This window comes from Arachis ipaensis, chromosome B09, assembly GCF_000816755.2.
Source record: "Arachis ipaensis cultivar K30076 chromosome B09, Araip1.1, whole genome shotgun sequence".
NCBI lineage: Eukaryota > Viridiplantae > Streptophyta > Magnoliopsida > Fabales > Fabaceae > Arachis > Arachis ipaensis.
The window spans coordinates 37875287-37890241 of record NC_029793.2 but is presented as its reverse complement, the minus strand read 5'-3'; the positions used below and the strand labels follow the sequence as shown (position 1 = coordinate 37890241).

The 14955-nt window shown below is 39.0% G+C and overlaps 1 protein-coding gene across 1 annotated transcript; it reads right to left on the bottom strand.

The window, feature by feature from the left end:
- On the bottom strand, positions 569 to 11432 carry LOC107615425 (protein FAR1-RELATED SEQUENCE 5-like). The gene is made up of 3 exons (XM_016317489.1): positions 10610 to 11432; positions 2209 to 2445; positions 569 to 654 (listed from the first exon to the last, which is right to left on the bottom strand). The coding sequence occupies exons 1-3, from the start codon at positions 11430 to 11432 to the stop codon at positions 569 to 571; spliced, it is 1146 nt and encodes a 381-aa protein (XP_016172975.1).

The window sequence follows — 14955 nt, the reverse complement described above, 5'->3', positions numbered from 1 at the left end:
AGCACGGGTTAAATTTTATCTTCTTTTCCGTCTGTCATTCAATGGAGTTTGCAATAAAAAACATTGTCTTTATTATCATTCCCATGTTTTTTTTTATTTTCTTCCTCATGGACAGTGCCATACTCTCAGTTCAGGCAAGCTTGGACATTCGACGAAACACAGATTCAAAGTTATAGGCAATTCCGTCTCAAACTAGAACATCCCTAAGCCATTTAGCTCTCCAACGTAATGAAAACTTTTATAATACAACAATGACTCGTTATAATTCCTTGCGTCCCACCCGCTAACCACATGACTCGGTTTACATTAACATGCCGTTTCTAAAATAATTATGCAAATACAACCGCAACTATTGTTACAACACACTCCAACACAAGTAGGAGCAACATCCTCACAAGCTGTATTACATACTCCATCATTTTAAACGCAAGCAATCATACACAAATAAAGCGAAAATCACATAACCATACGCCCCTCCGGATGTCAGATTAACACGTGAAACGTGAAGCAGCCAGCCATATTCAATCCCACACAATGCGTAACCTCCAACAAGAACAGTTCAGCCAACTCACTCAAATTCGTAGTACTCCTCACCCCCCTCTCCTGCTTCCATGCTATCGTAAGCCGCGCTAGCCTCAAAACTCTCGATGTTCTCTGATAAACCCATATTTTATGAAATATATTGTGCTCAATTTAGGTGATTTATTAAATCATTCACTCACTTATTCATGTAAATTGTATGGTTTTACTTTCCCTTCCTTATTATGTGATATATGTGAAAAACATGTTTCCTATGCTTTAAAAATAATTATTTTAATTATCCTTTATTACCATTCGATGCCGTGATTTGTGTGTTGAGTAGTTTCAGATCTTCTAAGGCAGAAATGACTCAAAGGATGGAAAGGAAACATACAAAAATAGAAGGAAAGCACAAAATGGAATTTTTGAAGAAACTGGCAGCGACGCGAATGCATGGACGACGCGGCCGCATGCCTAGCACGAAAAGGCAGCGACGCGAACACGTGACTGACGCGAACGCACGCCTTAAGCAGAACACAGACGACGCGGACGCATGACCGAAGCAAACGCGTGATACGGAAAACTCCAGATGACGCGACCGTGTGACCCACGCGGACGCGTGACAGATGCCACGCACCAGAAATCACAGAAAACGCTCCCAGCGATTTCTGAAACCCTTTTTGGCCCAGATCCAAGTCCAGAAAGCACAGATTAGAGGTTATAAAGTGGGAGAATGCATCCATTCATTAGCAGATATTCAATGATTCACTTTTCATGATTTAGATGTAGTTTTTAGAGAGAGGTTCTCTCCTCTCTCTCTTAGGACTAGAAATTAGGATTTTTCTCACCTTCATGATTGTCTCTTTTTATCAGGTTCAATGTTCCTTTTTAATTATTTTTTCAATTTAATTTATGAACTCTTTCATGTTACATATGATTCTCTTAATTAATGCTATTTGAGGTATTTCAGTTTATGATTACTTTCTTTTATTTATGTTACTGTTGCTTCCAATCTGAAGACATTTTTACTCGAGTAAGTTTACTTTTTCCCTTTTGGCCTTGGTTAAGTAATTGGTAACTCATGAGTTGTCAAACTCAACGTGATTGATAATTGTTGTCTTTGCTAATTGAATTGAACTTCAATAACTCCAGTCCTTTCTTAGGAATTGACTAGGACCTGAGGATCAAACTAATTGGTCCACTTGACCTTCCTTTGCTTTAGTAAAGGCTAACTAAGTGGGATTAAAACTCAATTCTCATCACCATTGATAAGGATAACTAGGATAGGACTTCCAAATTCTCATACCTTGCCAAGAGTTTATTTTATAGTTATTTATTTATTTTATTTGTCATTTAAATTACTTGTTCCTTACCTTCAAAACCCCAATTTACAAAACTCATAACCAATAATAAGAACACCTCCCTGCAGTTCCTTGAGAAGACGACCCGAGGTTTAAATACTTCGGTTATCAATTTTAAAGGGTTTGTTACTTGTGACAACCAAAATGTTTGTGAGAAAGGACTTTTGTTGGTTTAGAAGCTATACCTACAACGAGGATTTATTCTGCGAATTTCTAGACCACGCAAAAGTTCTCTCTTCATTCTCACCCATACTTGATTGATGACACTTGCGAGAATTGTGTCTGCCCTTTCCATACAGTCGACACCTCTGAACACGGCAGAACTTACCCTGAGAGGTGACAACTCTTTGACCGTATCCTTTGTACCTTACCCACAATGGGTCCCGAATAGACACCCTACTAACCTCCTCAGCAACACCCAGCCTTTGGCAATGTTTGTCCCGCAGGGATTGACGCTTCTTTGCCAACCTTGTTTTCACGTCCACGTAGTCCTCGAAGAACCGGCAAGACAACCTAACCAGCTCCCTACAATCATCCAGCATCGCCGCGTGCATGCTCATGTATGCTGCATGATGAGCGGATAATTTATAAGCTTTTTGGCATTGTTTTTACATAGTTTTTAGTATAATTTAGTTAGTTTTTAGTATATTTTTATTAGTTTTTAATTAAAATTCACATTTCTAGACTTTACTATGAGTTTGTGTATTTTTCTATGTTTTCAGGTAATTTCTGGCTGAAATTGAGGGACCTGAGCAAAAATCTGATTCAGGCTGAAAAAGGACTGCAGATGCTGTTGGATGCTGACCTCCCTGCACTCAAAGTAAATTTTCTGAAGCTACAGAACTCCAAATGGCGCACTCTCAATTGCGTTGGAAAGTAGACATCCAGGGATTTCTAGCAATATATAATAGTCCATACTTTGAATAAGGATAGACGACGTAAACTGGCGTTCAACGCCAGTTCCATGCTGCATTCTGGAGTCAAACGCCGGAAACAGGTTGCAAAGTGGAGTTCAACGCCAGAAACAGGCTACAAACTGATGTTCAACTCCAAGAGAAGTCTCTACACGTGTAAAGCTCAATGCTCAATCCAAGCACACACCAAGTGGGCCCCAGAAGTGGATTTCTGCATCATTTACTCAATTCTGGAAACCCTAGTAACTAGTTTAGTATAAATAGGACTTTTTACTATTATCTTTAGATATCTTTTGGATCATCTTTGATTAGTTTTATGCTATCTTAGACTTTTGTGAGGGCTGGCCATTCGGCCATGCCTGAACATTTATCATTTGTGTATTTTCAACGGTAGAGTTTCTACACACCATAGATTAAGGTGTGGAGCTCTGCTGTTCCTCAAAGATTAATGCAAAGTACTACTGTTTTTCTATTCAAGAGCTTTAGGCTAACAATGAGAGATTCCTGGAATTCTTATTAAAAATTTTGAAATCTTATTTTCTTTTTCAAAATTTATTTTCGAAAAATACAAAAATTTAATAAAATCATAAAACCAAAAATATTTGATGTTTCTTGTTTAAGTCTTGTGTCAATTTTTAAGTTTGGTGTCAATTGCATGTTTTTATAATTTTCTTGCATTTTTCGAAAACTCATGCATATGTTCTTCATGATCTTCAAGTTGTTCTTGGTAAGTCTTCTTGTTTGATCTTTAAAATCTCTTGTTTTGTGTCTTTTCTTGTTTTCCATATGCATTTTTAATTTGTTAGTGTCTAAAGTTTGAAAATTTCTAAGTTTGGTGTCTTGCATATTTTTCTTTTCTTAAAAATTTTCAAAAATAAGTCTTGATGTTCATCTTGATCTTCAAAGTGTTCTTGGTGTTCATCTTAACATTCATAGTGTTCTTGCATGCATTAGTTATTTTGATTCATAATTTTTATGTTTTGTGTCAATTTTATGTTTTTCTCTCCCTCATCATTAAAAAAAAATTCAAAAATCAAAAAATATCTTTCCCTTTTTCTCTCTAAAAATTTCGAAAATTTGGATTGACTCTTTCAAAAATTTTTAAAATTCAATTGTTTCTTATGAGTCAACTCAAATTTTCAATTTGAAAATCTTATCTTTTTCAAAAATAAAATCCTTTTCACTTTTCTTTCATAATTTTCGAAAATTTCAAATTGATTTTCAAAAATCTTTTTCTTATTTTCATTTCATATTTTCGAAATTAATACCAACATTTAATATGATTGATTCAAAAATATTAAGTTGTTACTTGCCTATTAAGAAAGGTTCAATCTTTAAATTTTAAAATCATATCTTTTTGTTTCTTGTTAGTCAAGTAATCAACTTTAGTTTTCAAAATTAAATCTTTTCAATTCCTTATCATATCTTTTTCAATTTCAATCATATCTTTTTCAAAATTAATTTAAAAAATTCTTTCTAACTTCTCCCCTAACCTCTTATCTTTTTTATTTTCAAATCTTTTTCAATCAATCTTATCTTTTTGTTTCAATCATATCTTTTTCAAAAACAAATTCCAAATCTCTTTTAATCAATCATATCTTTTTGTTTCAATCATATCTTTTTCAAAACTGCCCAACTAACTCTCTACCTTTAATTTTCGAAAACCCCTTCCCTCTTTTTCAAAATTTCGTTTTAATTAACTAATTGTTTTAATTTTAATTTAATTTAATTTCAATTTTAATTTTCAAATTTTAAATTTAAATTTTAAATATTTTTATTTTATTTTGTTAAAATTTCGAATTCTTCTCTCATCTCTAATATCCTTCTATTTATCTATTCATCCATTAACACTTCTATCCTCACCTCTGTGTTTGGATTCTCATCTTTTCCTTCTTCTATTCTTACTTTCTTCTACTCACATAAAGGAATCTCTATACTGTGACATAGAGAATTCCATATTTTCTTTTCTGCTCTCTTCTTCTTTTTCATATGAGCAGGAACAAGGATAAGAACATTCTTGTTGAAGCTGATCCTGAACCTGAAAGGACTCTGAAGAGAAAGCTAAGGGAAGCTAAAGCACAATTCTCTGGAGAAAATCTGAAAGAAATTTTCGAAAAAGAAGAAGATATGGCCGAAAATAATAACAATGCAAGGAAGATGCTTGGTGACTTTACTGTACCAAATTCCAATTTACATGGAAGAAGCATCTCAATTCCTGCCATTGGAGCAAACAATTTTGAGCTTAAACCTCAATTAGTTTCTTTGATGCAATAGAACTGCAAGTTTTATGGACTTCCATCCGAAGATCCTTTTCAGTTCTTAACTGAGTTCTTGCAGATCTGTGATACTGTTAAGACCAATGGGGTTGATCCCGAGGTCTACAAGCTTATGCTTTTCCCGTTTGCTGTAAGAGACAGAGCTAGAATATGGTTGGACTCTCAACCTAAGGATAGCCTGAACTCTTGGAATAAGCTGGTCACGGCTTTTTTAGCCAAGTTCTTTCCTCCTCAAAAGCTTAGTAAGCTTAGAGTGGATGTTCAAACCTTCAGACAGAAAGAAGGTGAATCTCTCTATGAAGCTTGGGAGAGATATAAGGAACTAACCAAAAAGTGTCCTTATAACATGCTTTCAGAATGGACCATCCTGGATATATTCTATGATGGTCTGTCTGAGCTATCAAAGATGTCACTGGACCATTCTACAGGTGGATCTATTCACCTAAAGAAAACGGCTGCAGAAGCTCAAGAACTCATTGACATGGTTGTAAATAACCAGTTCATGTACATTTCTGAAAGGAATCCGGTAAGTAATGGGACGCCTCAGAGGAAGGGAGTTCTTGAAATTGATACTCTGAATGCCATATTGGCTCAGAATAAAATATTGACTCAGCAAGTCAATATGATCTCTTAGAGTCTGAATGGATTGAAGGAATCATCCAACAGTGCTAAAGAGGCATCTTCTGAAGAAGAAGAAGCTTATGATCCTGAGAACCCTGCAATAGCAGAGGTGAATTACATGGAGGAACCCCATGGAAACATCTATAATCCCTCATGGAGAAATCATCCAAATTTCTCATGGAAGGATCAACAAAAGCCTCAACAAGGCTTTAATAATGGTGGAAGAAACAGGTTTAGCAATAGCAAGCCTTTTCCATCATCCACTCAGCAAAAGATAGAGAGTTTTGAGCAGACCCCATCTAGCTTGGCAAACATAGTCTCTGATCTATCAAAGGCCACTCTAAGTTTCATGAATGAAACAAGGTCCTCCATTAGAAATCTGGAGGCACAAGTAGGCCAGCTGAGTAAAAGGGTCACTGAAACCCCTCCCAGTACTCTCCCAAGCAATACAGAAGAGAATCCAAAAAGAGAGTGCAAGGCCATTGATTTAATCATCATGGCCGAACCTACAAGGGAAGGAGAGGACGTGAATCCCAGTGAGGAAGACCTCCTAGGATGTCCAGTGATCAACAAGGAGTTTCCCTCTTAGGAACCAAAGGAGTCTGAGACTCATCTGGAGACCATAGAGATTCCATTAAACCTTCTTATGCCATTCATGAGCTCTGATGAATATTCTTCTTTTGAAGAGAATGAAGATGTTACTGAAGAGCAAGTTGCCAAGTACCTTGGTGCAATCATGAAGCTGAATGCCAAATTATTTGGTAATGAGACTTGGGAAGATGAACCTCCCTTGCTCATCAATGAACTGAGTGATCTGGATCAACTGACATTGCCTCAGAAGAAACAGGATCCTGGAAAGTTCTTAATACCTTGTACCATAGGCACCATGACCTTCGAGAAGGCTCTATGTGACCTTGGGTCAGGGATAAACCTCATGCCCCTCTCTGTAATGGAGAAACTGAGAATCTATGAGGTGCAAGCTGCCAAAATCTCATTAGAGATGGTAGACAACTCAAGAAAACAGGCTTATGGACTAGTAGAAGACGTGTTAGTAAAGGTTGAATGCCTTTACATCCCTGTTGATTTTATAATCCTAGACACTGGAAAGGATGAGGATGAATCCATCATCCTTGGAAGACCCTTCCTAGCCACAGCAAAAGCTGTGATTGATGTGGATAGAGGAGAGTTGGTCCTTCAACTGAATGAGGACTACCTTGTGTTTAAAACTCAAGGATCTCCTTCTGTAACCATGGAGAGAAAGCATGAAAAGCTTCTCTCACTGCAGAGTCAACCAAAGCCCCCACAGTCAAACTCTAAGTTTGAATGCCTTTACATCCCTGCTGATTTTATAATCCTAGACACTGGAAAGGATGAGGATGAATCCATCATCCTTGGAAGACCCTTCCTAGCCACAGCAAAAGCTGTGATTGATGTGGACAGAGGAGAGTTGGTCCTTCAACTGAATGAGGACTACCTTGTGTTTAAAACTCAAGGATCTCCTTCTGTAACCATGGAGAGGAAGCATGAAAAGCTTCTCTCACTACAGAGTTAACCAAAGCCTCCACAGTCAAACTCTAAGTTTGGTGTTGGGAGGCTACAACCAAACTCTAAGTTTGGTGTTGAACCCCCACAACCACACTCTAAGTTTGGTGTTGGGAGGTCCCAACCTTGCTCTGATTATCTATGAGGCTCCATGAGAGCTCACTGTCAAGCTATTGACATTAAAGAAGTGCTTGTTGGGAGGCAACCCAATGTTATTTAATCATTTTTATTTTATTTTCTATTTGTTATTTCATGTTTTATTAGGTTGATGATCATGTGGAGTCACAAAAACTACTGAAAAATCGAAAACAGAATGAAAAATAGCATTGAAAACAGCACACCCTAGAGGAAGGGCTTACTGGCGTTTAACGCCAGAACAGAGCATGAAACTGGTGTTGAACGCCAGAAACAAGCAGCAGTCTGGTGTTTAAACGCCAGGATTGCACCCAGAGAAAAGCTGGCGTTTAACGCCAGAAACAAGCATCAGACTGGCGTTTAACACCAGAAACATGCACCACACTGGCGTTCAACGCCAGAAACATGCTATAGACTGGCGTTGAAGGCCCAAAACAAGCAAGGAAGTGGCGTTTAACGCCAGAAACATGCTGCAGTCTGGCGTTAAACGCCAGGATTGCATATATAGGGCATTTTACACGTCTAAAAGGTGCAGGGATGAGAAATCCTCAAACACCTCAGGATCTATGGACCGCACAGGATTCCCTCAGGATCTGTGGATCCCACAGGATCCCCACCTATTTTTTCTCTCCTCTTCACACCTTTCCATAACTCTCTTCCCCAAATATCCCTCACCAATCAACTCAATCACTCTTCCCCATCACCTCTTCACCACTCACATCCATCCTCTCTTCCCCAAAAACCCCACCTACCTTCAAATTCAAAAATCTTAACCCTCCACCACTCCTATATAAACCCTCATTCTTCCTTCATTTTCACACAACACAACCCTAACTTCTCCCCTTGGCCGAAAACACCTCACCCTCCATCTCCTCCATTTTCTTCTTCTTCTACTACTTTCTTTCTTCTTTTGCTCGGAGACGAGCAAATATTTTAAGTTTAGTGTGGTAAAAGCATAGCTTTTTGTTTTTCCATAACCATTTATGGCACCTAAGACCAGAGAAACCTCTAGAAAGAGGAAAGGGAAGGCAATTACTTCCACCTATGAGTCATGGGAGATGGAGAGATTCATCTCAAAGGTCCATCAAGACCACTTCTATGAAGTTGTGGCCAAGAAGAAAGTGATCCCTGAGGTTCCTTTCAAGCTCAAGAAGAATGAGTATCCAGAGATCCGACTTGAAATCCAAAGAAGAGGTTGGGAAGTTCTTACCAACCCCATTCAACAAGTCGGGATCCTAATGGTTCAAGAGTTCTATGCAAACGCATGGATCACTAGGAACCATGATCAAAGTGTGAACCCGAATCCAAAGCATTGGCTCACCATGGTTCGGGGAATATACTTAGATTTCATTCCGGAAAATGTAAGGCTGGCGTTCAACTTGCCAATGATGGAAGAAAATGCACGCCCTACACTAGAAGAGTCAACTTTGATCAAAGGTTGGACCAAGTCCTCATGGACATATGTGTGGAAGGAGCTCAATGAAAAATTGACTCAAAGGGAAAGCCGGTTCAACTAAGAAGGCTTGACCTCAAACCAGTAGCTAGAGGATGGTTGGAGTTCATTCAACGCTCAATCATTCCTACTAGCAACCGGTCTGAAGTTACTGTAGACCGGGCCATCATGATCCATAGCATCATGATTGGGGAGGAAGTGGAAGTTCATGAGATTATACCTCAAGAACTCTACAAGGTGGCTGACAAGTCCTCCAATTTGGCAAGGTTAGCCTTTCCTCACCTCATTTGCCACCTCTGCAATTCGGTTGGAATTGACATAGAGTGAAACATCCTCATTGAAGAGGATAAGCCCATCACTAAGAAAAGAATGGAGCAAACAAGAGAGCATGGACCTCAACATGAGCATGAGGAAATTCCTCATCATGAAATCCCTGAGATGCCTCAAGGGATGCACTTCCCTCCACAAAACTACTGGGAACAAATCAACACTTCCCTAGGTGAATTAAGTTCCAACATGGGACAACTAAGGATTGGTGAAAAAAAAATAGAAAGAAAAAAAAAAGAAAAAGCAAGCAGAAAAAGCCAAAAGCTCTTAAAACCAAAAGGCAAGAGCAAAAAGCTAGTAGCCCTTAAAACCAAAAGGCAAGGGTAATAAAAAGGATCCAAGGCTTTGAGCATCAATGGATAGGAGGGCCTAAAGGAATAAAATCCTGGCCTAAGCGGCTAAACCAAGCTGTCCTTAACCATGTGCTTGTGGCGTGAAGGTGTCAAGTGAAAACTTGAGACTGAGCGGTTAAAGTCGAGGTCCAAAGCAAAAGAAAGAATGTGCTTAAGAACCCTGGACACCTTTAATTGGGGACTCTAGCAAAGCTGAGTCACAATCTGAAAAGGTTCACCCAATTATGTGTCTGTGGCATTTATGTATCCGGTGGTAATACTGGAAAACAAAGTGCTTAGGGCCACGGCCAAGACTCATAAAGTAGCTGTGTTCAAGAATCAACATACTAAACTAGGAGAATCAACAACACTATCTGAACTCTGAGTTCCTATAGATGCCAATCATTCTAAACTTCAATGGATAAAGTGAGATGCCAAAACTATTCAAGAGGCAAAAAGCTACAAGTCCCGCTCATCTGATTGGAGCTAAGTTTCATTGATATTTTGGAATTTATAGTATATTCTCTTCTTTTTATCCTATTTGATTTTCAGTTGCTTGGGGACAAGCAACAATTTAAGTTTGGTGTTGTGATGAGCGGATAATTTATGCGCTTTTTGGCATTGTTTTTACATAGTTTTCAGTATAATTTAGTTAGTTTTTAGTATATTTTTATTAGTTTTTAATTAAAATTCACATTTCTGGACTTTACTATGAGTTTGTGTATTTTTCTGTGATTTCAGGTAGTTTCTGGCTGAAATTGAGGGACCTGAGCAAAAATCTGATTCAGGCTAAAAAAGGACTGCATATGCTGTTGGATTCTGACCTCCCTGCACTCAAAGTGAATTTTCTGGAGCTATAGAACTCCAAATGGCGCGCTCTCAATTGCTTTGGAAAGTAGACATCTAGGGCGTTCCAGAAATATATAATAGTCTATACTTTGAATAAAAATAGATGACGTAAACTGGCGTTCAACGCCAGTTCCATGCTGCATTCTGGAGTCAAACGCCAGAAACAGGTTGCAAAGTGGAGTTAAACGCCAGAAACACGTTACAAACTGGCGTTCAACTCCAAAAATGACCTCTCCACGTGAAAGCTTCATGCTCAACCCATGATCACGATTTCGCACACCACTGCGTTTAGGGATCTCCCCAACACGTACTCCATCGCTGGGAGTACGCGGCTGCTTTGCCCTCTTTATCCACCATTCAAGTATGAGGCTTCTAGGGATAGCTGTCATGTTCAAATAAACCATAAACCCAACCATGTGGACACAAGGAAGGCCGAATGACTCCATCCGTTGACAAGAACAGCTGAATTCGTCGTCTTCCTCGGCCCATGATCTCTGCTTGCAGTACATTGCAACCTCGAACAAAACACAAGTGCTCGTCCTCTTGGTGGACACAACTCTCACATTGCTGGCTAGCATTAGCACCTCCTGAAACAGTTCGAAAACCTCTCTTATATAAACCGTCGCAGCGAACTGCTCAATGGCTTCGAGTTTCATTTTTACAACAGGCTCGTCGTTCGCAGACTTGTAGTCTGCCACTAGTTCTCTTTTCCTCATGAATTCCAGATAGTGTTGGAAGTGCTCCACAAACTCCCTCAGATTGTACCCGTTGTGTATAAGTTTCCTAATCTTCATATTCAAAGCCTCGCATCTCGATGTCGTCTTCAGTCCTGCGAAGAATTTCCCCCGGATATGCGCATTAGACCATGAATGCTTCTTTGCATACATGTCCGCTATCCACGGATGATCCTCCAACCCATGATCTGCCACGCTATCCGTCCATATTCTCTCAAATTCGTCAACCTCTAGATCTCCCATCAGGCATAGACGGAATTTCCTAAGAAAATCCGGCCGTCCAACTCTAGCAGTGGCATTCCTTAACAAATGCCAGCTACACAACCTGTGATGTGCACCAGGGAAAACTGTACTAACCGCACTCTTCATGGCGAGGTCCCCGTCTGTGATGACAGATTTCGGCTATTTTCCTTTCATTGCCTCAAGAAATGACCGCAACAACCACACATAGCTTCCTTCGCTCTCATTGCTCAAGATGGCGCAGCCGAACACCACCGTCCTCATATAATAGTTCACCCATGAGAATAATACCAAAGGGCACTTGTATTTGATACGACCGTACGTTGCATCAAAACCCAGGACATCCCCGAACACGCTGTAGTCATAACGACTTGTACCATCGCACCAGAAGAGATTTTCCAGCCTCTTGTCAACATCCATCGAGTACTTCCAGAACATCCCAAAATCAGTGGTCCTTAAAGTTCCCAAGAACTTCAACTTGGCCTCTGCATCTATCGTGCCAGCTCGCCTTTGCTTCTCTATCGCATTATATATATATACTTTATCTAAAACCTAACAGTCTCGAATCCCCCTGACTGATTGGCAAAGGCGCGGAAAATCGTCGGTACCCGCAACCCAGATTTCCTCATGGAATTGATTTGGTGCAAATCACCTTCTTTGACTGCTCTGTGTGACTGCAACAGACACCTAAACCTTGCATCTAGCATGGGATGATTATGGTTATCGCAGAATTGTTCAACAAACCATCATCCGCTGGCATCATCAACGTGGACCTTAATCCGGGCTTCACACCCATACCGTGTGATCGGTCGAGGATCCATCTTTCTGTCTTCCCGCTACATGTGTTTCCCGTCTCGCTCTCCTTCCCTCGATCACACAAATATCTACCAAATGATTTCGCCCTCCGTCCCCTGCTTTGTTCTGCGACCCACCTTGGACCTCCTGACCGAGAATCCCTTGATGCGACTGTATTCGTTGTAGTAGTCATAAGCTGCATGTAGGCTTGTGAACTCTGTCGTAAGGATGTCCTTGGCTGTCAGGGAAGAAAATTCAATTTGCGCCAAAGGACCCTATCCCGTCAACAATCCTCACTGTTGCTTCTGCATCTATGTCCGCATCTATGGCGGACGAATTCATCACTTCTGCTTCATCTACCGGCACGATTTTGCCCTCACCCCATCATCAGCATCCTACAACGAACAACATGTGGCATGTGTGACAACAGGCGGTGGGCCACATCAACATAAACCGGTCAAACAAAAATTCATAACATGAGCAACAAGCACACCTGCAACGTATGGACTCGGTCAAAATTAGATGAAAACTCGTAGCTTGGCTCCACAAACCCATTCGGCTGTAACAGTTCAAAAATCGCAATGAGCGAACAGAACATTAGCGATATCAACCATAACTACGAACACACAGCTATAATCCCAGACATCCTAAAATAATCCAACTAAAACTCATTCAACTGTAAGGACAAACCCCGATTTTGGCACAAAATTTAAAAAGTAACAAATCTAATTCGGCTATGTGCCATTCTAAACGGCAACCTCAAAACATCAAAGGGTTATAACTGTTAGGGACACAGGGAGGCATGGGCCCCCAATTGAAATCCATATATGTGCATACCTCCCCCGGTATTATCGGACGGTAAATAGCTCAGTGACACCGACAAAACGTACCTGTAAATCTGGTTGCCCTGTGTGGTCCATTTCCTTCCCTTTGTGTGAACCTCAAGTCAGCGAGATCTCGATCTGTGCTTCTGCGCCGTTCAATCCCACGTTCTCCTCCGCCGTGGACCGCCGTCTCTGTGCAGGTCGACCAAACGAAGCTTCACACTGACCCCAACACAGCTTTCACCTACCTATTAATGGAGTTTGGGGCTTTCATTTAACAACCCCATTCTCGTCTCCTCCCTCCCGTTTTCCTTTTTTTCCAAAATTCATCCCCAACCGCAACTTTACTTATTTGTGAACTAACCCCTATATTTTTCCAAAATTCACATCACTACCCGGTCCACCAAGGTCTTGAATATACTTTTTCCACCGAAGAAACGTCTAAGAATAAAGTTTGATATGAAGCTTTCAACATTCAGATTGCCTTAAAAGGAACAACTTGAAAGCATCTATTCATTGCATCTTCATTGCATCACTCTCTCTTGAATATTGAATAAAAAAGTAAATAGAAATTTTAGCATCCAAATATTATGAGTCTTTTTCAATACTTCTCGTGTTTGTTTTAGTGTCACTGTAAGTTTTTTTCTTTTCCCCCTTTTTTTAGTAACGTGATTGATAAGGAAGTAGAAGTGCTTGAATTTTGAGGCATGACATGTAACGACCCAATTCCCAATATGTCATGATCATACTGAAAACCGAGTATCACCAACTTGCGTACCCAAAATTTTAACTATTTATTATTAAGCCTATAATCGTTTTAGCAGACTATCGAATTTTTGAAAAAAAAAATTTACTTTATAAAAAGATTTGCGAGGATAGCTAATTCAACATACACAAGCCATAATAAGGAATTAAGTAAAGTATACACAAGGCCAACATTATATATAAATATAACTTATATCATAGGTCATTGACGATCGGACTTCTGCTAGTAAAGAATTTTATAAAAGTAATCACGTTGAAAGTATACCTTCTAAACCAACAGAGAATCCTTTCGTACAAAAACTTTGGTTGTCACTTAAGCAAACCCAATAAAATTTATAACCGAAGTATTTAAACCTCGGGTCGTCTCTCAAGGAATTGCAGGGAAGTATGATTTATTATTGGTTATGAGTTTTCTGAGAAGATTTTGAGTTTGAGAACAGAAAAATAAATAATTGTAATTTAAAGCAGTGGAAATTAAAAAGAGAAATTATATAATTAATTAAAAAGCCTTGACTGGAGGTGTGATTAATTAGAAGTTCTATCCTTAATGGATTTTCTCAAGTGTAGTGTCAAGAGGTTGTTATTTTCACTTAGTTAACCCTTACTAAATAAAAGAAAGTCAAGTGATTGAGCTAACTCTTATTCACAAATCCTAGTCCTCTCCCTTGGGAAGGTCTAGTGTTAGTAAATACAGAATTAGCTAACAACTTCCAATTTAACTAATCACTTAAGCATTCAACTTTAAGTGTCGCCTCTTAATCAACCCCCATCTTAAGTTGGGAGCCTACTCCATTGACATGGATCCCAATTTCACATAATAAATGAATAAATAAATACTTGAAGATAATCAAACAAATAATGAGGTAAATAGAAAAATACTCTTTGCATTAATAATGTCATAAAAGCTTTCCAATTGTAACTCTGAATAAGAATTAAAGATATAAAAGAGTATAGATGATAATCGAAATAAAATTGGAAGTAATTAAATAAACAATAAAATTTAAATGGAAAAATACTATGGAATAAATGAAAATATAAGAATCCTAATTTAAAAGAACATTAAACCTGGAATCTGAGAAGAAGTTGAAATCCTAATCCTAAAACTTAAGAGAGAGGAGAGAGCCTCTCTCTCTCTCTCTAAAAACTACATCTAAAACCTAAAATTATGTATATTGAATGTTCCCTGAATGAATGGATGTATTTCCCCACTTTATAGCCTCTAATCTGTGTTTTCTAGGCCGAAAACTGGGCCAGAAACAGTCTAGAAA

Excerpts from the sequence above, each read along its gene's own strand:
- LOC107615425 (XM_016317489.1), bottom strand. The coding sequence starts at position 11,432 with ATGAAGAGTGCGGTTAGTACAGTTTTCCCTGGTGCACATCACAGGTTG. Across the intron at positions 2,446-10,609 it reads GGAGATCCCTAAACGCAGTG|CATACATGAGCATGCACGCG; the intron begins GTGTGCGAAATC and ends CTCATCATGCAG. Across the intron at positions 655-2,208 it reads AAGAGTTGTCACCTCTCAGG|AGAACATCGAGAGTTTTGAG; the intron begins GTAAGTTCTGCC and ends TGGGTTTATCAG.